This window comes from Borostomias antarcticus, assembly GCF_949987555.1.
Source record: "Borostomias antarcticus genome assembly, chromosome: 8".
Lineage (NCBI taxonomy): Eukaryota > Metazoa > Chordata > Actinopteri > Stomiiformes > Stomiidae > Borostomias > Borostomias antarcticus.
The window spans coordinates 20,464,128-20,491,307 of record NC_140241.1 but is presented as its reverse complement, the minus strand read 5'-3'; the positions used below and the strand labels follow the sequence as shown (position 1 = coordinate 20,491,307).

General features: G+C 47.4%; 3 protein-coding genes across 5 annotated transcripts in view; 2 read left to right on the top strand and 1 right to left on the bottom strand.

Annotated features, from left to right (window-relative positions):
• Positions 1-570: 570 nt before the first annotated feature.
• On the top strand, positions 571-6,820 carry haus4 (HAUS augmin-like complex, subunit 4). Its single transcript, XM_084442134.1, has 9 exons — positions 571-818; positions 1,174-1,313; positions 4,522-4,653; positions 4,864-5,004; positions 5,095-5,191; positions 5,715-5,860; positions 6,014-6,144; positions 6,378-6,446; positions 6,566-6,820. The coding sequence occupies exons 1-9, from the start codon at positions 755-757 to the stop codon at positions 6,747-6,749; spliced, it is 1,104 nt and encodes a 367-aa protein (XP_084298260.1). The 5' UTR covers positions 571-754; the 3' UTR covers positions 6,750-6,820.
• A 5,337-nt stretch (positions 6,821-12,157) lies between these two features.
• On the bottom strand, positions 12,158-16,045 carry LOC311312248 (endoplasmic reticulum chaperone BiP-like; the record flags this gene model as incomplete). The annotated part of the gene is made up of 8 exons (XM_084442133.1): positions 12,158-12,723; positions 12,913-13,080; positions 14,230-14,467; positions 14,595-14,985; positions 15,112-15,224; positions 15,317-15,454; positions 15,582-15,813; positions 15,930-16,045. The coding sequence occupies 8 exons, from the start codon at positions 16,043-16,045 to the stop codon at positions 12,158-12,160; spliced, it is 1,962 nt and encodes a 653-aa protein (XP_084298259.1).
• Positions 16,046-20,870: 4,825 nt separating this feature from the next.
• Positions 20,871-27,180, top strand: part of golga2 (golgin A2) — a gene marked incomplete at its 5' end in the record, with an annotated part of 33,149 nt that continues 26,839 nt past the window's right edge. For 2 of the 3 annotated variants that reach the window (XM_084441705.1, XM_084441704.1), the window contains one exon: positions 20,882-20,929. In XM_084441705.1, coding sequence (XP_084297831.1) covers positions 20,882-20,929 — 48 coding nt within the window. Of the gene's footprint in view, positions 20,930-27,180 lie in introns of all 3 variants that reach the window. The other variant, XM_084441706.1, reaches the window with a different exon arrangement.

Here is a 27,180-nt window from a genome sequence, read left to right as displayed (position 1 = left end):
TGGGATGACGACCAGAAGGAGAGGGGGTATCACAGGGTACAGAAGTCAGTTATGGTGAAGAACTACACTACACTGCACAGAACAGGAGGGAGGAAATCGTCATGGCTAGACTCAGGTTCGATCACACGGGACTGAACGGCACCTTGTTTGTAATGGGGAGAAGGGGGAGTGATGCATGTGGGCTCTGTGGAGCTAAAGAAAACACTGAACATGTTCTGTTGCACTGTCCCAACTATGAGGAAGACATAGAGAGACTCCGGGATAAAGTCAGAGAAGCAGGACGGGAATGGAATTTGAGGGGTTTATTGGGCACGGAGGGGGTAGGAATCTGCAGGAAGGCTCTATTTACTTTATTGGGTGACACACGGTTGTGGGGTAGACTAGTCTGTAAGCACTAGGATGATGACATGATGCTACACACTCTTGTACAGTAGGTGGCGGTATGCACCTTTAAGCTGTTTGCGATCCGCTATAAACCCAAGGAAGAAGAAGAAGAAGAAGAAGAAACTTGTAGAGGCGCGGGAGATGGCAAAGGAGGAAGCGGTCTTGTTGTGAACAGAAAAAAAGCAACGAGTCGCTGCCTTACAGGTTATGCGGGTGAAAAATAGTTTGCAGTCCCCGTAAACAGGCTATTATATATAGTCTACTGTGTAACGTGGCCAGTGCTGCCATCGCTACAAAGTCGCACAGTGTCTAAAGAAAGCGGGAAGATAGCCAGCTACTGTAGCAAACGTTAGCTAGCACTAGTGTAGTGATGATGTCTGCGGGTGCTGATTCTGTGAGTGTAAAACTTAAAGGAGACAACTTGCATCAACAAGGTAACTTATTCTTCCACCAAACCACCGTCAAATGTGTCAGGAAACTATACATTTACCTGAGACATTTTGTTGACGTTAGCTGTAAGATTCACATCATCATCAATTGAATTGCATTTGCTCAGCTGTCATGTCTTTGCACTGTCCTGTCCTGCTGTACTATGTCGCCTTCATCAGCGAATGCCATTAGTCAAATCTCTAGTACGTGTAAATCGTGTACATTGCGATATAAACGGATCTTGGTCAGTTCGGAGTTAATTGCGCATTTTGGAAAATAACATAATTGTAATATATTCGGCAGTATTATATGCGTTATCCAATTGGCAATGATTCTCCTAAATGTCCCATCTTTCCTTAGTGCTTGCCTCATTCCCTCTGTGCCAGATGACAGAGGAAGACCTGACCCAGAACCCTCTCTTCTGCAAGCTCCTGGCAACACTGTCACACCATGTGGACTGCACTGGCCTGACTGTCACACTGAAGAGAGAGCTGGAGAAGGTGTACACACACACACCACACACACACACACACACACACTCACACTCACACACAAACACATCAAGTGGTTTATTACTACCACCATTGGGCGGGATTCCTGATAAAGAACCTTCTTAAGGAACCCTTCTTAAAGGACAATGCTCGTTTTTGACAACCTGGACCTTATTTACGACATATTATAAGACGTTTGACTCACCGAGATCACTTTGGTGTAGTTCGGAGGCATGTAGAAGAAATTTAAAATTCAGCGCGAGCCAGTATATCCATGTAATGGCGGTGGTCGGGGCACTTTCTAAAAATCTATTTTCTGCCGCGAAACGGTTGTTTTCATCAATCTGTCTTGATGAATCGCTAGTTGTGCTTACATAGAGCATAGGCCTGTTGTGGTTTTTCACATGCCTCTGTATGATCTTTAGAAACGTCTTTAGACACGAAATAGCTTCCTCACTTGCTCCAGCACGCATGCGCACAGCGTGCTGGAGCAACGATTGCACGCTGTGCGTATGCGTGCTGGAGCAAGTGAGGAAGCTATTTCGTTTCGAAAGACGTTTCTAAAGATCATGGCATGTGAAAACCACAACAGGCCTATGCTCTATGTAAGCACAACTAGCGATTCATCAAGACAGATTGATGAAAACAACCGTTTCGCGGCAGAAAATAAATTTTTAGAAAGTGCCCCGACCACCGCCATTACATGGATATACTGGCTCGCGCTGGATTTTAAATTTCTTCTACATGCCTCCGAACTACACCAAAGTGATCTCGGTGAGTCAAACGTCTTATAATATGTCGTAAATAAGGTCCAGGGGCCTCATTTATAAACGTTGCGTAAGTACAAAAGCGTGCGTAACCCATGCTGAGCAACTTTCTACGCAACTTTCGGTATTTATAAAAAACGAGCTGAGCGATAAGTTGGCGGAAGGTGTGCGTAACTCTACGCACACTTCGACCTTCCTTTAACTATGATAAGCACGTTTCTGGAGAAAGGGGAAAACGCGACTCCGATGGCAGAGAGATGAAACTCGGGAAAGTCTGCGAAACACATGACATATTGAATAATAAATACATCGGTCGCTGCAAGAAACCCTCCAATGTGTCACACAGTTTAAACGGAATCAATCGCCACCGTAGCCTAATCACTATGTCGGCATTGCTTTGGATGTGTCTGTGAATTGACACATTTGTGTCATAATATAATGTTATGTTGTAGGCCTATTCATTTATAGGCTATTCCGTGAAGCATCACGGGCAGTAGCCTATGAATAAAAGCCACATATTACGTTGATAACACAACACGACACGAGCCTATAGGCTTATCATAGTAATGATTCCGTATGTCGATGGTCTACAACTATAAGGCCTATACCGCACCAAACAAATGTTGCATTCGGCGTTGAAGTATATTTATTCAGTTAATCATTTATTTAGTTAATTATTCGTATGTTTAATTATCCACCTATTCATTCGTTAATGTATTTATGTTGTATTTATAGCCTATATTTTATTAGGCTTTTATGTAAACCCGAATGACCACTGAGGCAAGCCGCAATTACAATGATGTTGAGCAGTGAATGGAAATGTCCTACTTGAGGCAACTGTAGGCTACATTAGGCTATATTGTACATCATCATATATCCTCATATTGTCTTATGATTGTCATGTAGCAGGCATACGAGGAATGTGGGCCTAAAAACGCATGTCATCCCAATGCTCACATGCCGCTTTGGTAGAATTAGCTGTGCGCAAAACAGCACATGGAGGTGATGCGTCTCCCAAGTTGTAAGAACACAAGGGAGCAAGTTTGATTATTAATTTGCCGAATCGTCATGTGTGTAGCTATAATTACGCTTAATAGAATCACATGAAACTCATCCATGGACCCCATATATTTACAAGACCTCGATACAGACACTGATATAGCTGGATTATAGTAGGCCATGACGCACGGGGCCTTGGATATGCCGGGACTTGGCACAGATGTTCTAATATGTGCTTGGCTATCCCGCAACATCCATTAGAACACGCAGCTTCTATATGCCTACAGAATGTTTTGAGAAAGTATGTGAAATGCACGATATCCCGGAAAATACACAAATTGGCTGCTGCAAAGAACCCTCAGATCTGTCGTACAGTTAAATTGGTGATACTTGCCTTAAGTAGTCACTATAGGCCTACATGTTTGCATTGTTATGGATGTCATTGTAAATTGACCCGTTTATACGTTGATAAGTTAGGCATTTTATTCATGGGCCACCCTGTGAAGCATTAGATTACGTGCAATATAGATCCAAACCCCATTACCCATGCAACAACACTATAGGCTTATAATGATTAGCAGTTTGGATATAAGCAGCCACCTAATAAGGCCTACCGCACTAAACGAATGCCAATATAGCCTGCATGATAGATAATTCATTATCTAACAGACCACTCAGGCCTAACAGGTGCTCTTATCAGTCGTGCACATGTGAAATCATCGTTCCGAAAAGATACTTTTGCGGCATCTCTACCTCGTTGACCAATACCTCCACCTCGCATCGGTAAAATGTATCTTTCTCTTTCTGCCTTTTGCACTCGGCTCCATTGTCGTTGCATATGTATAGGCGTATCACTGACCATTTATAGGCAATTGTGGGCGTTAATTGGGGTGTGATCAGAACGCGCGTTCACGTGCGCCAAGTTAAGTGTTGATTGTGATTTATAAAGGGCAGCTGGCGTAGGCGTGCCTGAGTGAACATGGGTTGTGATACGCAGCGTTTTATAAATCGGAGATTTTCTGTGCGTATATTTTAGTAATCACTTAGCTAAGCTAACTTAGTTACGTGGATTCTACGCAATGTTTATAAATGAGGCCCCAGGTTGTCAAAAACGAGCATTGTCCTTTAAGCAACCCTTTGTATGGGAGTTAAGAAGTACTTTGGAGTTAAGTGCTGCTTAACTTGTTCGGGAAACCCGGCCAATATTGTTCACATCTTAAGACTGTCCTAAGATGTATCCAACTAGGTTGGTGCGGTTCTAGACAATGTAGTCAATGTATTGAAGCGTTTATTGCAATCTTCAAGTGTCACAGCACTGCTGTTGTGGCTTTTTAAACCGTTGTTGTTTGGATGTCTGTGTGCATGGCTGTAATTATGAGCCATCCACTGAATCGAATTCCTCCTGTGTGAAAATGTACTTGGCAAATAAAACTGATTCTGATTTAATCCAGGCGGAGAGAGAGCTACACACACAGCGGCTAAACTGGCTGCGCTCAGAGAGCTTGTACAGACTACTGCAAGAGATGATCCAGGAGCACTGTGTCAGGAAGCACCATGCCACTCCCCCGCCTGAGGACGACATGGTACAGTCCATTTTTCATTTGGTACAGTCCAGTGTTGCAACTCTAAGCACTGTTCATTGGACTATGATTGTATATTAGGGGTCTGGCAAATCATTTATTAGATTATCATATTGAGAAGCACATATCAAGTATGATGATGCATTTTCTTGTTTAATAGAATCATCTTTGTAATGTTTTGCCAGACTCCTGAAATGACCTTGTTCCTTGCAGTTCTATGAGACGATGGAGCAGTGTTTGGTGGTGGCTCAGTGTGTCAGGCAGTTGGACCCTAGTGCCACCACCAGTCAGGATCAGCCCCTGGTACTAGGACTGGATACCAAGCAGGTGCTGGTTCTCATGCCTCCTGAGCAGGTATGCTGACACACACACACGCATGCGTTTCATTTTCACACTGTCAGACAAAATGGTTCTGTTTTGTTTATTTTGTGTTTTTCTTAACAGGATCTGTGGAAAATGAAACAGAGACTTCCCAAAGAACTAGAAAAGCATCTTCAGAAGAAGTGCTTCAGCCTTCTCTCCTACTATCAGCCTGATTGGGGTAAACAGACACCAGGGGTGCGTTTAAATTCAGCGAACATAGCGAACGTTTGCGAACGTTGGCAAACTATTTTCCGTTAGCATTGTGTTCGCCGCAAACGTTTCCTAACAGAATCTAACAGTCTGGAGAGGTAGTTCGCCAGTAACGGAACGAGGATCACAATAGACCCAGGCTTGTAGCCTAACGGTATTTTGGAACATTGTTGCGTTCATGCGAACTATTTGGAACGTTCATTAAAAGCCGTTCAAATGTGACCGTTTGGCGAAAACATGTTTGCGACGAACGTTCGCCTCTGTTAGCTGAATTTGAACACAGCCCAGATACTGTACTTATTTTTTTAAACCTATGACAACGTGTAAACATTCTAATTAATGTAAATTATACCTCCTTATTTTATCAAAAGCTGGCCTTTTGAAATATTGCCTGGTACATACAGGTATAGGTCTAATCTGTGTATAAACAGGGTCATGTGTGTGTGTGTGTGCGTGCGTGCGTGCGTGCGTGTGTTTGTGTCCACATACAGAGGATGAGAGTGAGAGACTGAAGAATGTGAAGCTATCTCACCTTCCTGGTCTGCTGGAGAGTGAGAGGAAGAGAGCAGAGAGCCTGAAGGAGAAAAGTCGTGAGAGTGCCATCCTGGTGCAGCGGCAGACTCACTGCTACCTCTCTGTGAGCACCATTCTGAGGACTACCACCCCTCTGGCTCTGTATAGTTTGGCTGGCTTACACATAGCCGAGACACTTTGTAAAATACGTTCCTACCTTTGCTCTCTGACATATTTGTAGTCCTTTATGACTCACAATTGGAGTCCTTCTCTATAGGAGTTGTTGGGGTGTATCCAGATCCTCCAGTCCCTGATCCTGGACCACAGGCTGACAGCCCAGAAGGAACTGGACAGGAAGAAGATAGAGTATTTTGAGGCCAAATGTGAGATTGTCATGCAGAAGATCAGGTAGACGCGTAATCTGTGTTGTGACATTTGTTATTGTATTCCTTTTATTCATGCGGTTAAATATTCTGTGGAAAATAAAAAACTAAGGCATCTCTCCTGGTACAAAATTAAAAAGCCTTTATTCTTGGGCTAGTTCATGATGAATATATAAAAATGCCTACATGTTTCGGCCAAGAGGCCTTCGTCTTTTGCCTTTTGTTCTATTCACTTTAAACCTTGTTTTTTCCAAACAGGGTGGAGATGGTAGAGGTTCAGCTGGACACTTACACACCTGACACAATATCTGCTCACAGAAAAATAAGGTGAACAGTAAAATCTAATTTGACTAATCTCAGTATGTTTAGAAAAGAGAGCTACCTCTCTGCTCTCTCACATGTACACATAGTAATTGCTTTAAGTTTTTGTTTTGTCTTTGTTCCAGAGAGAAGCTGGAAGCTGAACGTAAGGCCTCCCAGCTGGAGAAGCAGTCTGTGGATTCCAAGCTGTCCTCCTTCGAGATGCTCGGCAAGGCATTTGAAGCTTTGGCCGAGGAGTACTCCAGACTGCGTCAGGAAATCAGCAACAAGACTTGGGCTTTAAAAGAATTCTCCCAGCACACTAACTAGGGAAACTCATGAGTGCCAAACACCCATTCAGAGTTCAACCATGTTTAATGTTGGCCTCAGAACAAGCAAAATGGAATGCAGGAGTATCTTTGATACATAACTGTAAATATTGTTACTTTTGCTCTAGCTAATATTTTGAGTCGTACATGTTTTTTTTTTCCAGTATCATCAACCCAATTTTAACAAATTAACAAAACACAGTGAACAGTGAAGCCTATGAGCTTATATGATGTAGATTCCCATAGGGTGTGAGTCAAGGAGGTTACTATGGGGTGCCAATCTGTGTATGCTGCAGTGGGCTTCTCACGGTGAAAATGCCACTAGCTACTGTATAGGCTACGTAGATTACATACAGTTTGCAGTAATTTGTTCCATTCCATTGTGTCACATTGGGTTGTCCATTTGTTTTGTACTTTATGTTGAAATAAATCTGAACTTCCAAAAAGTGTGGTATCATCTGCATAAGGTCAACACTTCATAACCTACTAATATACTGTAATGGTCTGTTTAACAGCCTTTTTCTTGGGCTTTGGCTAGATAGGATACAGCTACGGTCTGTGTAGAAGGCTAGTTCCCATACAGTAAATGCAGAGACTGGTCAAAACCTAACCTTAACCCAACCTTAAACTTAACACCAATTGACCTCTGTGTTTATGGGAACTAGCCTTTTTCTTAGTGCTCAGATGTGAACCACCCACAAAAATGAAGCAGCACAGCCCATTACATTGTTTTTGTTTTTACAATGAACATCTCAGTTGTGCTCAAAGTGAAGGCACTATTCATTTATTTGAAATATGTTTTGAGCTATTCATTTACCAAGCTTTGATGACAACAAAAATGGAGTAAGATGTTATAACGCTCTTTTTAGACGATTTTCCATACATCTATCTTCATCCGCTTATCCGGGGTCGGGTCGCGGAGGCAGCAGTTCCAGCAGGGGGCCCCAGACATCCCTTTCCCTGGCAGCATCAACCAGCTCTGCCTGGGGAATCTTTAGCCGCTCCAAGGTCAGTGCCGAGATGTAATCCCGCCACCTAGTCCTGGGTCTACCCTGCGGCCTCCTCCCAGCTGGACACGCCTGGAACACCTCCCTAGGGAGGCGCCCAGGAGGCATCCTCACTAGATGCCCGAACCACTTCAACTGGCTCCTTTCGACGCAAAGGAGCAGCGGCTCTACTCCGAGTCTCTCCCGGATGACTGAACTTCTCACCCGATCTCTCAGGGAGACCCCAGCCACCCTCCGGAGAAAACTCATTTCGGCTGCATGTATCCGTGATCTCGTTCTTTCGGTCATGACCCATCCTTCATGACCATAGGTGAGGGTGGGGACGAAGATAGACCGGTAGATCGAGAGCTTTGCCTTTTGGCTCAGCTGTCTTTTCATCACAACAGTGCGGTAAAGCGACTGCAGAACCGCACCAGCTGCTCCGATTCTCCGGCCAAGCTCCCTCTCCATGGTTCCCTCACTCGTGAACAAGACCCCCAGATACTTGAACTCCTTCACTTGGGGTAAGGACTAATTTCCTACTCGGAGCGGACAGACCACCGGTTTCCTGCTGAGAACCATGGCCTCAGACTTAGAAGTGCTGATTCTCATCCCAGCCGCTTCACACTCGGTTGCGAACCTATCCAGAGTGTGCTGGAGGTCGCAGGCAGATGATGCCATCGGGACCACATCATCTGCAAATATGATGGAGGGTCCGGCCAATAGTCGATCCCCAGCTCACCGAGCTGCAACCCCACCTCCGCGTGGCTACGCATTGATATTCTGTCCATGAAAATTACAAACAGGATTGGTGACAAAGCGCAGCCCTGATGGAGGCCAACCCCCACCAGAAAGGAAGACGACTTACTGTGGACACGGACACAGCTCTCGCTCTGGGTGTACAGGGATTGGATGGCCCTAAGTAGGGATCCCCTCACCCCATACTCCCGTATAACCCTCCACAAGACCTCTCGAGGGACCCGGTCGTAAGCCTTCTCCAAGTACACAAAACACATGTAGACAGGTTGGGCAAACTTCCAAGCCCCCACTGAAGAGCTGGTCGGTGGTTCCACGACCAGGACGAAATCCGCATTGTTCCTCTTCGATCTGAGGTTCGACTATCGGCCGGACCCTCCTTTCCAGCACCTTGGAGTACACTTTCCCTGGAAGGCTGAGTAATGTGATGCCTCTATAATTTGCACACACCCTCTGGTCCCCTTTTTTAAATATTGGGACCACCACCCCAGTCTGCCACTCCTTTGGCACTGACCCGGACTTCCACGCAATGTTAAAGAGGCATGTCAACCAAGACAGCCCCTCAACACCTAGCGCCTTCAGCATTTCTGGACGGATCTCATCAGTCCCTGGGGCTTTGCCACTGTGGAGTTGTTTGACTACCTCAGTGACCTCCTCCAGGGAAATTGACGATGACCCCCCATCATCTTCCAGCTCTGCCTCGATCGTAGAGGGTGGATTAGTCGGGTTCAGGAGTTCATCAAAGTGCTCCTTCCAACGCTCAACAACCTCCTCAGTTGAGGTCAGCAGTGTCCCTTCCTTGCTGTATACAGCTTAGATCAGGGGTGTCAAACTCTGGCCCGCGGGCCAAATTTGGCCCGCAGTGTAATTATATTTGGCCCGTGAGGCAATACCAAATGACTACTAGAGCTGGCCCGCCAGTATTATACAGCGCATTCACCGCTAATACTACAAATCCCATAATGCTCTGCTGTTGTTTTGGCGAGTCAATCAAGACAGGACCCAGAAACGCCCTCTCTTCTGTGACAGTAGTCATAGCAATCTCTTACTACAACTGTAACCGTGTTACCCCTTTTTAAAAATGGCGAAAAGAAAGGCAGAAAACAGAAGCTTTACGTTATGTAACGTCTCACTGTGATAGAGACACCTGTGTTGACCTAGCCGGCCGCTGTGTTTGCTCTGTTCCTGTTCATTCAATCCTGTCTGCCTTCTTGCCGGCCTGTCTGCCTGGCTGTCTGTCTGCATTGCCGGCTGTCTGTCTGTCTGCCTGGCTGTAGGACAGTCAGGGTTTTACAAGCTTCTCTACTGAGCAGATGGAGCACCAACACTTGTGTCTGAGGGCGTATTCACATATGTTAGTGCACACCATTGATGCGCACCAAAAGCGAAAGTGATAAGTGCTTATTCAATGTTAAAGCAAAACTTGTTTGGGTCCATATTAAAATTTTCATTTGTTCAATGTTGGCCCGCGACTTTGTTCAAGTTTTAAATTTTGTCCCACTGTGTATTTGAGTTTGACACCCCTGGCTTAGATGGTTCCCTGCTTTCCCTTCATGAGGTGTCTGATGGTCTTCCAGAAACACTTTGGTGCCGACCAAAGTCCTTCTCCATGGTTTCTCCGAACTCCTCCCACACCCGCTGCTTTGCCTTGGTCACGGCCGAAGCTGCAGCCCTCCGGGCCAGCCGATACCCTGCAACTGCTTCTGGAGTCCCCCGGGCTAACATATCCCGGAAGGCCTCCTTCTGGATATGTTCTCCTACTGGAAACAGTCCAACTGGCCTTTGCGTTTGGAGGGATGGACACCCAGGGGGTCATGCACAGTGACTGTGTTGTAACAGTGCTCACATGACCTAAATGAGCTTCATGAAATGTGTGTATATGCCTTATTGATTTGCGTAATAAGAAGGGAAGACATTCCACTAAGGCTGTTTCTCTAACAGCTACATTCTAGTGTTAGAATTGATGATGGGTTCTGAGTTGAGTGGTTACCAGTAACTCAGCATCACTGGTCCACAGGGAATCTGAGTTTACTCTAAATGATTAGGGTACTCCAGTTTACCTCCATGGCTGTGCTATAAAAATTATTAAGCAATACGTCGCAATATTTTTTTTTCTGAGATACTGTATTGATTTTTCACTGTACGGTATTGATTAATTTTTTTTTTTTTTTTACTTTAAAATATACAGGACAGGGAATATATAGATATGAATGATATAATTAAATCATGGATACATTAATGTTTTAAATGGATTTAAAATGTCCTTACATTTCCTCCGCCCCCCAGGATCATGTCCAGGGAAGCGGGGATGGAGTTTTATTTTTTGGCGGTATTTTCACATTTTCCGTAAATCATGTTGAGCATTACAATATGCATTCTATCGTATCACAATGTTATCGTGATACAATCGTATCGTGACTCATGTGTTGTGGGGTCCTTGCCAATACCCAGCCCTAATGCCACATGAGCACTCCAGAAATGATTTAAAAGTCTACTGACACAAAGGCCGGGTTCACATACAACAGCCACATGAAATTCTGCAGTAGTTCTAGAATGTCCATCTCAACATGAGTCTTGCCATAAGATTTAACAGGCTGAATCTTGAAAACAGCAGTTTTAGAACTTTAGAAGTTCTAAATTGGTAGTCACAAAATAATCAAATTTCACTGTACCTGCTTACAACTGTCTTTGCTGTTGCGAACTTGGAGCACCTTCTCAGCCTAGGATTGTGACGGATGCACGTTGCATTGCAATGTCATAACGATTGACAATGATGGAATTTTCGGAAATATTTTCAGTTACAGTACATTATGAAACCTTGATGGAAACTTGATTAACACTAGTATTTCAATCATCCACCATGTAGTGTAGGATCATCGTTTACATTTTCAAATGATAAATTATCTTTTGTAAGATTTTATATTTTTGCAGGTTTTAATATGGCAGTGGACCCTTCAATCTGGGTCATGAGTTTGATTTATGTAAAGCAACTGACAAGTGGACTGTAGGTCAATAATAAAAAACATGATCAAAAGTAGATGCAGATATCAAACAGGAATACCAAATAATATTACCTACAAAGATTAATTCATGTGGTGTTGAACATAATGCTGACAAATCTTATCCAACGTTATGATCGTAGATGTGTACACAAAACAGCCAAGAGACCAGGTTTGTATCAAACATTTATTTTCATCAAACATTTAATGTTCATTCAATGTCTTTAAAGTAGAAAGGCTTTTCTACAATGACCAGATTCAATAAATAAGTTGTTAACATTGAACAAGTTGCCCTTGTACCCCGAACCCCCCCCCCCCCCCCCCCCCCCACATAAAGCCCCTCCTACCCCACTCTCGCTATAGAACCCCTTTCGGACTGCCTGAGAACGGCAGCAGCGAGCCTTGTATCCGGGCCGACTAATATCTCCACCTTGCGGCGAAGAGAAAATCCCTCACACACTTCCAAACAATGTTTCTGAAGTTTTTCCAGAAGATCACCATGGTTGGGGTTGTTGGTTTTTTTCTTCCTCAAATCCCCACCTCTTTCCTCTCACCATGGAGTCCAATGAGTCCAATATGTACATCTGCCCCTACCAGAGAGGCAAGGGCCAATAGGAACAGAGAAGACTGTTGAAGGGTCTTGGAGACACACCCGCTGGTTTGACCACTTACAACTCGTCCTTCTCGTCCTGTTCGCCCTCCCCCTCAGGTGGGGGGCCGCCGGCACTACCGTACAGCTTGCTGACGATGGGCTGGACCACCTCCTCCAGCTCCTTCTTCTTGGCCTGGAACTCCTCCAGATCGGCGTCCTGGTGTGACTCCATCCAATCAATCTTCTCCTTCACTGCCTTCTCGATGGCCTCCTTGTCCTCGTCCGACAGCTTGCCGCCAAGCTTCTCCTTGTCGCCCACCTGGTTCTTCAGCGAGTAGGCGTAGCTCTCCAGCTCGTTGCGGGCGTCAATGCGCTCCTTCAGCTTCCTGTCCTCCTCGGCGAATTGCTCGGCGTCGTTGACCATGCGCTTGATGTCCTCGGGCGTCAGGCGGTTCTGGTCATTGGTGATGGTGATCTTGTTCTTGTTGCCCGTGCCCTTGTCCTCGGCCGTCACGCGCAGGATGCTGTTGACGTCGATCTCAAAGGTGACCTCGATCTGAGGTACGCCCCGGGGGGCGGGGGGGATGCCGGTCAGGTCAAAGGTGCCCAGCAGGTGGTTGTCCTTGGTAAGGGGACGCTCGCCTGGAGGAGGGGGACAAAGAGAACTTTAGGACGGGACTCAAAACGTGTGCAACGAACAATTGTTCCACAAAAACCTATGGATGACCCGATGAAGATTCCTGTTATCTATGGCTAAATAATAACTCAATTATCATGATTCTAGTAAAAAAACATCTTTAGTGCCTGTAAAAGCTAAAACTAAAACCTTACCTTCATAGACTTTGATGGTGACAGTGGGCTGGTTGTCAGAGGCGGTGGAGAAGATCTGGGACTTCTTGGTGGGCACCACAGTGTTCCTGGAGATCAGCTTGGTCATGACTCCTCCGACGGTCTCAATACCCAGGGTCAGGGGACACACATCCACAATAACCACATCACCTAGAAGAAGTAGTCAGAGACCGTTGAGTCAATACATTTCAAGTGTCTTGCATTTGAAGTTACTCATTAGGTGGGCTAGCTTGCAGAAGCTAGCCCAACTTGTGATATTCCCACTATTTCTTTCTTTCTTTCATACTTTGTGCTAGAAACCTCATTCAAACTTTAAAATGTTCGTCTTTAGCTGTTTTCCGGATGTATTCAGATTTTAGATTTTTTTTTATATTGTTTTTTAGTAATTTAACTTTTAATAGTAATTTTTGTGCCATTGAAACTGCTGGTGGAATGTTCAGTATCAATATGTTTTTAGAGTGGTGGCAGCTTTGAAAATATTCACACATTTTGTAAACTGCTGGCATTCCTACAGTTTTGAAAGCTCACACATATTATAAATCAAACATTCACACAACTGTGCTGATTCGTACAATGTAAGTATCTAAGCTGTGTGACTTATAGTTGTCGCTGTATGGCGATTTGTTCGGCAACTGCGCTCCCCATTGAAACGTATGGCGAGTGAGTCAGCGAATTCTGTGTGTTCTGTGCTTTGGTGCTGTAGAGCTGTGCTGCTGTGCTGTGGTTGCTATGGTGACAGTTCACAGGAGAGAGCTTGAAGGCATCTTAAAGAGATTTGCGTTATGACCATTTGTTTGACGACCATGCTCACCATTCAAACTAATGGCACTCCACTCTAGCTTTTGAGTTGCTCATTCTGAATTCAAACCTTTTTTCTAACCTGTCACCACTCCTACAATTCTTAAGCTAAATGGACATATTATATCCCAAAATGTTCAGCTGGTTCCCAGGATTCCTATGATGTAAACATCTAAGCTGTGACATTTATACTTTTTGAGCTGGAGCTGTCTGAAGGTGGTCATGCTTTCCCATGCAAACAATTGACGGAATGTTCAGAGTGTCAGTTGTGATTTGAATTCGGGTGCATGTGCAGCCTCTCTTAAAGGTACAGACACGCTTCTATGACTACTGTAGCATTATATTTCTACCTTCAGATGAATGATACAGATTAGATGTAACTCTTAACAATCTGGAGCTCAAAGCTCTCAAGACAGTGGAGATGATTGTAGAATTTAGGAAAAAAACAGGCACCACCCCATCACATTCATCCAGGCACGGCATCTATGACCTATGACCTACCGGTGTCCTTCACTCCAGACAGCACTCCGGCCTGCACGGCGGCTCCGTAGGCTACGGCTTCATCAGGGTTGATGCCCCTGGAGGGCTCCTTGCCGTTGAAGAACTCCTTCACCAGCTGCTGGATCTTGGGGATACGGGTGGACCCGCCAACCAGGACAATCTCATCGATATCGGCCTTCTTCAGGTCAGAGTCTTCCAGCACCTTCTGGACGGGCTTCATGGTAGAACGGAACAGGTCCTGGAAGAGAAAAAGAGAAGGATAAATTAATGAAGGGGGTTCGGCCGTCATGCTGCATCATTTCAAGGAACGTAGGAACTTCTGGTTCCAAGTCAACATGTTTTATGTTCTCATACTTAAACCTTACCATGTTGAGTTCCTCAAACTTGGCACGAGTCAGAGTCTCGGAGAAGTCCTCGCCCTCGAAGAAGGACTCGATCTCGATGCGGGCCTGGTGCTGGGCGGACAGGCCCCTCTTGGCCTTCTCAACCTCGCGACGCAGCTTCTGCATGGCGCGGTTGTCCTTGCGAATGTCCTTGCCGGTCTTCTTCTTGTACAGCTTGATGAAGTGCTCCATGACACGCTGGTCGAAGTCCTCGCCCCCCAGGTGAGTATCGCCGTTGGTGGCCAACACCTCGAACACGCCGTTGTCGATGGTCAGGAGGGACACGTCAAAAGTGCCGCCACCGAGGTCGAACACCAGGATGTTTTTCTCGCCGTCCTTCTTGTCCAGACCGTAGGCGATGGCAGCGGCGGTTCTGAGGGAGACCAAATGGAGAGAGACCATTTTAGACACGCTCTTGGCAAGTGTTCTGAACCTGTAGTAAACTAAGTAGCAGTAAACTAAAGAGCTAATGTGGATGGAACTCTTGAGGATCACTTACGGCTCGTTGATAATCCTCATCACGTTCAGACCGGCGATGACTCCGGCGTCCTTGGTTGCCTGACGCTGGGCATCATTGAAGTAGGCGGGGACAGTGACCACAGCGTGAGTGACCTGGAGGAAGAAACACAGGTGGCGAGTTAAAGACAATTGGTACAATTAAGTAGTCTGAATGCATATGAAAGACCTACAGTCATGAGTCTTACCTTCTCTCTAAGGTAAGCCTCGGCAGTTTCCTTCATCTTAGTAAGCACCATTGCAGAGATCTCCTCGGGAGTGAAGGTCTTCATCTGACCGCCGCCGATGTCCACCTGAATATGGGGCTTGCTCTTCTTCTCAATAACCTAGAAGACAAAACAAAAGCCGTTTCACCCTAAGATAATACTGAGTTCTACATTCTGCATACTACTTATGGGCAAATGCTAATTTACATAGCCTCAGACTGTCAAACACAGGTGGTTCAAACCTCACCTTAAAGGGAAAGTACTTGATGTCCTGCTGTACAGAGGAGTCAGACCAGGCGTGACCGATGAGCCTCTTGGCATCAAAGACCGTGTTCTCTGGGTTGGAGGTCAGCTGGTTCTTGGCTGCATCACCGATCAGGCGCTCACCCTCCGCGGTGAAAGCCACATAGGATGGGGTGATACGGTTCCCCTGGTCATTGGGGATGATCTCCACACGGCCATTCTTGAACACGCCAACACTGGTGGAAGAAGAGCAAAACCCAATCAGCCATTATCTAAAGTCATTGAATGAGTAAACTTAAACTAAATGGAGCCATTCACTTCTATTTACAAAAGACAAGTCGCGGTTGCTTACCATGAGTAGGTAGTCCCCAGGTCGATTCCCACGACTGTCCCCACGCTTTCCATCTTGTCGTCGTCATCGGCAAACACGTTGCCGGCGACCAGCAGTATGATGCACAGTAGCCTCATATTCAGCTATGTTCACTCAACTCTTTGAGAAGAAATCTGTTGAAGAAATTAAAACTATGATGAAATGTTCCAAAAACGTACTAAGCCGTTGATCTAGCCCTGTCCAAAAGGGGGGATTCGGTGGGGTGGAGTCGGTGCCAGCTAACTTGCTCCCGAGCAACATATGTCACGTTACATTTCAAGGCAGGAGGATGCCGGTCTTTAATTGGTTCTAACAGTGCATGCAAGGCACGCTAGTTAAGCCATTTTAGCAAGTAGCTACATATCAACCTTTAGCTAATTATATGAGGTTGTGTAATGTTAGCTAGCACTAACTTAGCAGGCTAGCCAACTACTAGCCCTTCTCAGGAAATTTGAGTGTGAGTGATCTTTTTAGCCGGTTTTTGTAGCATCGTCATTATTTTTCGAGGTAGTGTTCTTCAACTGCCATAGCGGACAGCGCCCCATCTGGTCGGAAATCCTCGAAACTACCTTGAAAAATAATTTTGTGACGATGCCACAAAAACCATCTAAAAAGATCACTTAATGGTAGTGCTGAGTTTCAAAACCCATCGTTTGTTAGAATAGGCGGTTCTGCTTTGGTGAATGGCTTTGAAATGTTTATTTGACACTTGTAACTATAAGCGCCAAGCGCCGCCAACTTGGCGACTATTTAAAAGTCATAATTTCCTATGTTGGTAGAAAGGACTGTGGTAGCAGATGCTACGTCATCAGCGCACTCACAGTTCCTGAGAAGGGCTAGCCAACTACCTAACGGTAATAGGGAGGGAAAGTGAAAACATGCGCCCCTAACGGATTTGTTCCTATCGGAGAGGAGTTTCAATGTAAACTCCCACAGACCGGATTTTCTAATAATTACTACGAAGCCATTTCGGTGAAGTTATCAAAACAAGAACTTGTGAGTGTCTTTACAGTAATAACCTACTAACCGTGAGAATTTCAAACAGTATTTCACCTTCTTTCAAATTTTCGAAATTGATCCATTCCTCCAGTCAAAGTCAATGGAATTTAAGAAAAATATTTTCATAATTCGGATTGTGATTGAAAATCAACTATGATCACCAGAATCAATAAAGTTTGTCTCCAAGTATTTGCTGTGCATTCTACTAACTTTTCGGTGTCGACCAAGATATGATTTTTCAAAAGATGTGTCTATGAGAAATCCCATTCATTCTCTCGGCATTAGGAACGCTACCACTAGGGGGCGATGAGATTACTTTCCCTCCCTATGTGGCTAGTAATTATGTTAAAGTCGCACTGAAACGGACGTTTGAGATCATCTAACTTCCATAGTTTGACGTATTTCCGATGCAAACAAGCTATGAGGGTGGGACATTATGTTTAGAGGAATTTGATTGGAACATTAACAAGTGGACAGGTTAAGAACTTTAGACAGATTCGATAGAAGGATAGCGTTGATTGACGGGTGGATGTCGTGAGATAGGCTCTGTGCACCAGCTTCACTACTTCCTGAAAGTCACTTGGCATCTTTATTTTCTGTCCAATATGATTGGATTAAGTGATTAATCAGGTGTGCGCTGGGTCTGCCGCACACCTGATTAATCACTTAATCCAATCATATAGGACAGGAAATAAAGATGCCAAGTGACTTTCAGGAAGTAGTGAAGCTGGTGCACAGAGCCTATTATTGCCCTAAAATCTAAGGTACCTGTTGTCGTCATTGCACGTGACCTACCGTTTTCCAGGAAGTAAGAAATTATATACTTTGATATAAGATTACAACAAAAGTAGAATTTCCGTATTTTTTTGGGCATACATCGTTTAATAGGTGAACACTATGACCAATTATGTGAACCAAAATGGGACAGAATGCTTTTTTCATTTCAGTGCGACTTTGCACAGAAATGAAAAAAGCATTCTGTCCCATTTCGGTTCATATAATTGGTCATAATGTTCACATACAAAATTCTACTTTTGTTGTAATCTAATATCAAAGTATATAATTTCATACTTCCTGGAAAACAGTAGCTGGTCACGTGCAATTACGACACCAGGTACCTTAGATTTTAGGCCAATAATCTCACGACATCCACCCTGTCAATAAAAACGTCAACTACTCTGCAGTCTCAAGTGTTGAATATCCCGCCCGCTCGATAACGTTCCAATGAAATTCATCTAAACGTATGTCCCGCCCTTGCGGCCGTTTCAAGCGGAAATACGTCAAAGTACAGAAGCAAGTTGTTCTCCAACCTCCCTTTCGGTGTATCTTTAACATGGTTGTATTAATAGAACTAGATCTTTAATCTGCTAACATTTCATAAAAAATATAGCCCCCCCATAAGCAAAAGTGTGCGGCCACATACCTTTATTGGTTGAATCTTCTTTGAGGTTTTATCTCACTTGAAGCTATTCTGAAGCTAATCCCCGTCTGTGATTCTCAGTTGCGTCTATTCCAAGTTTGTGAGTCTGCAAAATGATGTTCAATGAATGGTAGAAAACGAATATAAGTATACAGGTCCTCACTTCTTCCCCATCGTGCAGACTTGCCATTGGTCGTCCAGCAGTTCGTTGGAAGGATTTCATTGCTGACATCGCATGCTGGCCGCCGCTGATTTGCACACGTTTGGCTGAGTGAACGTCATGAGTCATTTACGATTCTGATAGGCTAGCTGTCAGACGTAGCAAAACCTATGTGAATGCCCGTTTATTGTATAGAGGTGATGCAATGAAATGTCTCTTGGAAACACTTTACAATGTTAAGGCCACACCGATCTTAACTCAGAGTAATCTATGAAGTCCTGTTCAAAACAGATTTTATCATATTATTAGCATAAGATAAGTAGTCATTCACCATCAACAGAACAAACAACAGGGTAAACGAGTGGCTGACTCAAATTAAAGTTACACCAGAAAGAATTGTGCACTAGTTACATCATCAAAAAATGGACACTGAAGCCGGTTTTGTTGGATGGACATAGTTCAACAAGTTCATCTTGAACGTTTTAAGTGCTTTGCTCTCCTTAATAAAATGTCAATGTATGCCCTTTCTGTAACTCAAGTAATAACATTGAATAGGATGTATAGGCATGACACTACACACTTGAAACAGTTGTTATAGTGCATACTGATCAATCCCTGATCCTGGACCACAGACTGACAGCCCAGAAGGAACTGGACAGGAAGAAGATAGAGTATTTTGAGGCCAAATGTGACATTGTCATGCAGAAGATCAGGTAGACGCGTAATCTGTGTTGTGACATTTGTTATTGTATTGCTTATATTCAGGTGGTTAAATATTCTGTGGAAAATAAAAAACTAAGGCAGCTCTTCTGGTACAAAATTAAAAAGCCTTTATTCTTGGGCTAGTTCATGATGAATATATAAAACATGTTTCAGCCAAGAGGCCTTCGTCTTTTGCCTTTTGTTCTATTCACTTTAAACCTTTTTCCAAACAGGGTGGAGATGGTAGAGGTTCAGCTGGATACTTACACACCTGACACAATATCTGCTCACAGAAAAATAAGGTGAACAGTAAAATCTAACTTGACTCTAATCTCAGTATGTTTAGAAAAGAGAGCTACCTCTCTGCTCTCTCACTTGTACACGTAGTAATTGCCTGTCCATCTTGCTTTAAGTTTTTGTTTTGTCTTTGTTCCAGAGAGAAGCTGGAAGCTGAACGTAAGGCCTCCCAGCTGGAGAAGCAGTCTGTGGAGTCCAAGCTGTCCTCCTTCGAGATGCTCGGCAAGGCATTTGAAGCTTTGGCCGAGGAGTACTCCAGACTGCGTCAGGAAATCAGCAACAAGACTTGGGCTTTACAAGAATTCTCCCAGCACACTAACTAGGGAAACTCATGAGTGCCAAACACCCATTCAGAGTTCAACCATGTTTAATGTTGGCCTCAGAACAAGAAAAATGGAATGCAGGAGTATCTTTGATACATAACTGTAAATATTGTTACTTTTGCTCTAGCTAATATTTTGAGTCCTACATTCGTTTTTCCCAGTATCATCAACCCAATTTTAACAAATTAACAAAACACAGTGAACAGTGAAGCCTATGAGCTTATATGATGTAGATTCCCATAGGGTGTGAGTCAAGGAGGTTACTATGGGGTGCCAATCTGTGTATGCTGCAGTGGGCTTCTCACGGTGAAAATGCCACTAGCTACTGTATAGGCTACGTAGATTACATACAATTTGCAGTAATTTGTTCCATTCCATTGTGTCACATTGAGTTGTCCATTTATTTTGTACTGTATGTTGAAATAAATCTGAACTTCCAAAAAGTGTGGTATCATCTACATAACGCCAACACTTCATAACCTACTCATATACTGTAATGGTCAGTTTCACAGCCTTTTTCTTGGGCTGTGGCTATATAGGATACAGCTACGGTCTGTGTAGAAGGCTAGTTCCAGTAAATGCAGAGACTGGTCAAAACCTAACCTTAACCCAACCTTAAACTTAACCCCAATTGACCTCTGTGTTTATGGGAACTAGCCTTTTTCTTAGTGCTCAGATGTGAACCACCCACAAAAATGAAGCAGCACAGCCCATTACATTGTTTTTGTTTTTACAATGAACATCTCAGTTGTGCTCAAAGTGAAGGCACTATTCATTTATTTGAAATATGTTTTGAGCTATATTCATTTACCAAGCTTTGATGACAACAAAAATGGAGTAAGATGTGATATCGCTGTTTTTAGACGATTTTCCTGTTACTGTAATTGTATTGATTTGAAGTAGACTTGTGTCATGATGAGACACCTTATTCGACTTTCGACAACTTTAGCGCCTCCGGCGGCGGTATGTTTCTTGCACCACGGACGGATCCCAAATTGGTGACGTGGTTCGGTTAGCCTACCGGACGCGAAGGATGGCCGACCAGAGCAGGCAAATCAAGCTCGCCGCAGCCAAGAAAAAGGTAAAATACTTTATAATATTTATTTTTTAAAGAACACAGGAGGTATATAATCTATCACTGTATTCGTCAGTGAGTTTTCAGTGCTTTCATATTTTCACGGACGGTGATGTGACATTCCACGTCCTCGGACTTGTGAGCAGTCGCCCATCCCAGTTCCACCCTCCTCCCGGTGGCTGTCAGTTCGCAAGAAACACTGGGGTTTTGCTTTGGCCTCCGTTAGCATTAGCCTGCTAACGAGATTATGTAGCCACATATTTAATAACGGGTAGCCAGCTAGTTTGGGATTTACAATGTTAATAAGTTTGCGAGTATACCAGCTACTGTTTTTCGTTTAAATAGATAGATAGCTACTATGTGGTGTCATCAAGCTAGCTAGTTGTCTAAAGCCAGATAGCGTTAGCTAGCTAGTTAGCTACACAACTCTATGCAACGCAAGCTAGCGCTAACTGTCAAGAACTGTCAGGTGTCGCTAACGTTAGCTGGCTAGAAAACAAACTAGCCGGCTAGGTAAGCAGTTAGCAGGCTTTTATCTAACGTTAGCTAGGCTGGTGGTCAAATAAAGTCACCAGTCTCCCAGTTTACCAGGAAGCAATATCCGATTAGCAGCAGTTTTGACAATAACGTTAAACGCCCCCCTTAATTATCTTCCATTGCCGGTGTTGTACCAATAAACGACTGCGCCCCCGACGTGAACGCCGAATATCGCAGAATCTGCCTTAAACGTAACTAGCTAGCCACCTAGGTAATCACACGAACCCTTGTCATACACTATCTATTTGGACGCGGGGTCGTGGTGATAACCACGTAGCTAGAGGTAGTTTGGATTCAACACTGGAATTTGAGATATGACATTCTCTGTATCGCCTCGGGCAGTTCTATTTCGTGGAGCTCCGCCCCACAGGGCTAGCTCCTATTGGCTAGCGAAACCCAGCTAGCTACATTGACTGAAGAAAAAAACATACACGCACCTGTGTCCAACCAGGTCCGGTGCACCACTGTATAAGCGGGCTACGCCCGCACATCTGCTCCTTCGAAATTTTCAGCTCGCATTGCTACTGGAGAAGATCAGAAGATGTCTACTCAGCGGACCCAAGCGGACCTGGCGGCGTCCCTAGATGACCCCCTGCCGGTGCCGATGGATCCGCCGGATCGTTTCTGTGTCTGCGGCTCCCGCTACAGCGACGTGGGACACCACCTCTGCTTCCGCTGTCTGGGGCCGCAGCACGCCAGAGCGGGTCTGGCTCCGTCCCCCGCCTGCGAGATCTGCGCCCTCCTGGACCCCATGGAGAGGATGCTCCGGGCGCATTTCTTCGCTCCGCCGCCGCTGGAGACTGAAGGTCTGGTCCAGCTGGTCGGCGAGGACATCGGCGCGCCCCCGCAACAACCGGCGGCCCCGATTACCTCCCTCGCGCCTACGGATGATGAGGATGAGCTCTCCGGGGAAGACGAGGTTCTCTCTGCGTCGGAAGCCACTACGGCTAGTGGCGCCTCCTTCCCGGGGCGGGGTTCCTTCGATCGCGACCTGCCCCGGCTGCTGGAGAGAGCCGCGCATCACCTCGGTATCTCCGTCCCGGAGGCTGCTGCGACTACGGGGCTCCCACTGTGGAGCTCCGTCTGCTACGGGCGTCCCTCTCAGCCTGCTCCTCGTCTCCTGCCGGCTATGCCTGACCTGGAGGCGTTCGTCGAGGCTGAATGGGAGCGGCCGTTGGCCATCAGAGGTCCGCTTCGCCAGTTCAGCAGAGCTACGAGGGTAACCGGCTGGACTGACGTAGCAGCTATCGGCTCTCCTCCTCTGGAACCCGACATTGCAGCGGTCCTGGTGCCTGGTTCCTCCGCCTGGGGCTCGGCCAGGAAGCCTCTCATGCCGGACGTCAAAGACAAGACAACCCTGTCCTTGGCCGACAAAGGTTTTTCTCTGGCCGCGCAGGCCGTGGCTGCCTCCTCCTCCATTGCTATGCTGGCCATTTACATCGGCCAGCTAGCTACGGAGCAAACCCCCCCCTCTATGGATGAAGACAGGAGAGCGGAGATGGCCGAAGCCGCCGGAGCTGTGGCTCAGCTTGTGAGAATCTCCGCCTCCTGTCTGGGTGGAGTGATGGCCACGTCGGTGGTGCAGCAGCGCCACCTATGGCTCTCCCTGACCCGTCTGCGCGAGGAAAGCAAGAGTGTCCTCCTCAACTCACCGGTCAGTAGGGAGGGGTTGTTTGGGGCAGCTGTGTCTAACATCCTGGAGCAGTGTCGCAGCCAGGAGCAGGACCGGCTCCTCCTCGCTCGCCATCTCGCGGCTCCGGGGGAGCGCAGTGTGCCGGCACGTCCGCGTGCTCCGGCTGATGCTGCCGCGACTGGGAGCAAGCGCCGGCGGACACACAAGACTAAACAACCTGCCACGGGGTCCCGCCCCGCTGCGGCCCATGGACCGGCTCGCCCGGGCTCCTGGACTGCGCACGCGGCTCCTCCCCCGCGACCTCCCCCTGCCTACCCCGCCCAGGGTGCCGGGACCGGTCCGGCGTCTTCAAGCGTGCCCACCGCTCCGCCTCCGGCTTGGGGTAGGAAGAGGCGCACCTATTGACGGTGCGTGGAGTTGCGTGACTGTGTTGTGTCCACACCACGCTCTGTTAAGAGCGGCGGTGAGCAAGTTTCCCTGTTCAATAAAACAAACACGATGCAACGTTATCAAGCTGGTTGTAATGTGCAGTCCGCATCTCCTCCCTTTTCAACTACTGTAATGTTCTCGGCTAGAGCCGCTGGGTCTTCTGTGAAAGAGTCAGAATTGACCACGGCAGGTCTCGCCGCAGCTGGGAGACCGGCTCGAGCCGCGGAGTCTTTTCCTGCTAAAGCAGACGTGACTCACGCGGGGCTCGCCGGCTCAGCTGATGTGATGTATTCGGCTAGAGCCACCGGGTCTTCCGTGAAAAAGTCGGAATTGACCATGGCAGGTCTCGCCGCAGCTGGTAAACCGACTCGAGCCGCGGAGTTTTTTCCTGCAAAGAGAGCAGACGTGACGCGCGCAGCTCTCGCCGGTTCAGCGAATGTAATATATTCGGCTAGAGCCGCCGGGTCCTCTGTGAGAAAGTCAGATTTGACCACGGCAGGTCTCGCCGCCCCTGTTCTAAACAGACCGGTTGGGTTTTTAACAGAGGGGATGTGTGCGCCCAGGCCAAGTGCTATGGCTGTACTGCCCTGTTCGAAGTTTTCTCGGGACCGACCGCTGGCGGGGTTTAGCGGCGAAAAAGATGCGCTAGACCCCCAGACGGCGTTCGTTCATTCGGGCCGAGCGTTCGAGCCTCTCCCTGTGTGTTCGACAGGTAGAGAGTTTTCACGCTCACCGGTCAGTGAGAATACTTCCGTGTTTACTGCCTCGGCTGGCTATTTAACACTGCCCGCCTCTCATGTCCCGTCTAGTCGGTCTGCGAAAGACGGCACCTTGCCAGATCATGCAAATGAGAAGGCGGGGCTTCCCGCATTGCAACACTCCGCCGTTTTCTCTCAATGGGATGAGCGACGGCGGCTTGTTAGCAATGCGGACGGTGTCGGCTCACTTCCTCTTTTTGTGAATGAAGTGCTTCTTGACAGGAATGCCATTCATTCTCGCGCTGTTCAGGGACATGGAACTCCCAATGGGGATTTTTCATCTCCCTTTCGAGGGTGGCCCGCCTTGGGCCAGGACAGCAGAGTTTCTCAGCTGTCCGGTGGCGGTCAGGGCCAAATTGAACTATGGCAGGTTCCTCGATCTGTTCCCGCGATCTCCGGCACAACCTCTTTCCAACCGCTTCACAGTCTGGCAGGAGAGATGTCTCCTGGACAGCTGGTTGCAGCGTGTTCTACGGGAAGGGTATCTCATTCAGTTTTGTTGCCCCCCACCGCCCTTCATGGGCGTAGTGGAGACAGTGATACCGCGTCCCGCTCAGGCTGCCGCTCTGTCGGCAGAGATTGCAGAACTGATGGCGAAGGGAGCGGTAACTGTGGTCCCGTCAGGCCAGAGGGACGAGGGATTTTATTCCCGCTACTTCCTCGTGCCAAAGAAGACGGGGGGCGTGAGGCCAATTTTGGACCTCCGCCTTTTCAACAAAACGGTGGCGAATCTGAAGTTCCATATGCTTACGGTGCGACAAATGCTGGAGGCATTCCTTCCCGGCGATTTTTGCACCAGCATAGACCTCAAGGACGCTTACTTCCACATACCGATAGCTCATCGGCATCGGAAGTTTTTGCGTTTCGCCTACCTGGGTGTGGCGTACGAATATACCAGACTCCCGTTTGGATATGCGCTCGCCCCCAGAACCTTCTCCAATTGTGTGGAGGCGGCGTTGAGGCCACTGCGCCGGCAGGGCATCAGGATCCTGGCGTACCTGGACGACCTGCTGGTACTGGCTCCGTCGCCTTTGTTGGCTCTGATGCATACCGCCACGGTGGTGCGGCATCTCACCGACCTGGGGTTTGCAATCAACTGGGAGAAGAGTGCTCTGTGGCCGGCCCGTCAGATTGTTTACCTAGGTATCAATCTGGACACGAGCGCCATGAGAGCACGGCTATCCGATTCAAGGAGGGAAACACTGGAGAAGAGTCTCAGTGTTTGCCGTCCTTCTCGAAAGATCGCGGTTCTGTCGATCATGCGCCTTCTGGGTCTCATGGCAGCCGCCCATGTGGTAGTGTCACTGGGCCTTCTTCACATGAGGTGCGTGCAGAGATGGTTCGCGCGGCTTCGTCTGGACCCTGTGAGGCACAGACGGCGCCTTGTGCGGATGCCGGGGTCGTTGTCAGCAGACCTCGACTATTGGAGGGACCGGCGCGTAATAGCGCACGGTGTTCCAATAGGCAGGGTGTCGGCTCACGTCGCTGTCTTCACAGACGCGTCTCTAAGCGGCTGGGGTGGTACATGTCTGTCCCAGGCCGTAGGTGGTTTGTGGGCCGTCGGAGAACGGCGCCACATCAACCTCCTGGAGTTGGAGACGGTGCTACTGACATTGCGCCACTTTGTACACCTGGTACAGGGGCGCGATGTGCTGGTGCGGTCAGACAACCAGACCACAGTAGCTTACGTCAACCGACAAGGGGGTGTCCGCTCGCCAGCGCTTCACCGTCTGGCGGTAACGCTGTGGCGATGGGCTCATGTCAATCTCCGGTCACTGACAGCGCGGCACATTGCCGGCCGTCTGAACGTCGGGGCGGACCTGATGTCTCGGGGCGGGCCTCACCCGGACGAGTGGAGCCTACATCCTCAGGTAGTGGCTCAGCTCTGGACCCGGTTCGGCAGAGCAGGGGTGGATCTCTTTGCTTCGAGAGAGAACGCGAAGTGTCCCCTCTGGTTCTCTCTGAGACAGCAGGACCAGCCTCCGCTGGGCGTGGATGCGTTCGCGCATGCCCCCTGGCCGGGGGCGCTGCTGTATGCTTTCCCGCCGATGGGGCTGATTTTACCATTGTTGGCCAGGGTGCGGTCGGAGGGTGCATCAGTGATACTGATAGCGCCGGACCGCCACTGGGCGAGGTGGTATGCAGAAGTGATGGCCATGACTACTGTAGAACCGTGGCACATCCCTCATTGGCCGAACGCTCTGTCCCAGGCGGAGGGCTCAATTTGCGCACCTCCAGTCTTGGGACGGCCGCTGGTGGCCTGGCTCTTGAACGGCGGAGATTGTCTGATAGGGGACTCTCTCCGGCCGTGATCTGTACAATTCAGAGCGCGCGCGCGGCTTCCACTGCCTTGGTTTACTCTGGCAAATGGGCTGCTTTTGCGCGTTGGTGTGAGGAAAGGGACTTCGCTCCCGAGTCATGCTCGGTCGAGGCGATTTTGGAATTCCTTCAGCACCTGATGGGTCATGGTGGCGGTTTGGCAGCATCCACTATCAAGGTGTATGCGTGTGCTATTTCCGCATGCCATGAGGGGTTCGCCAAAACTACGGTTTTCGGGCATCCCCTGGTTAAACGCTTCCTGGCCGGCACGCGCCGTCTTCGCCCTGTGCGTAAGGCTGCGGCGCCGCCTTGGGATTTGCTCTTGGTTCTGGATGCGCTATGTAAAGCGCCGTTCGAACCAATGGAGCGGATATCTCTCAAGTGGCTGTCGATTAAGACCGCGCTGCTCCTTGCTCTGACGTCGGGCAAGCGGGTCAGTGATCTGAGGGCGTTGACAGTTTTTCTCATCACGGGTGATGGGAGCAAAGCTGTGTTGCGCACGGATCCATCTTTCGTTCCGAAGGTGGTCCGGGGCGCCTATAGGGCACGGGATTTGGAGCTGGGAGCCTTCTATCCTCCAC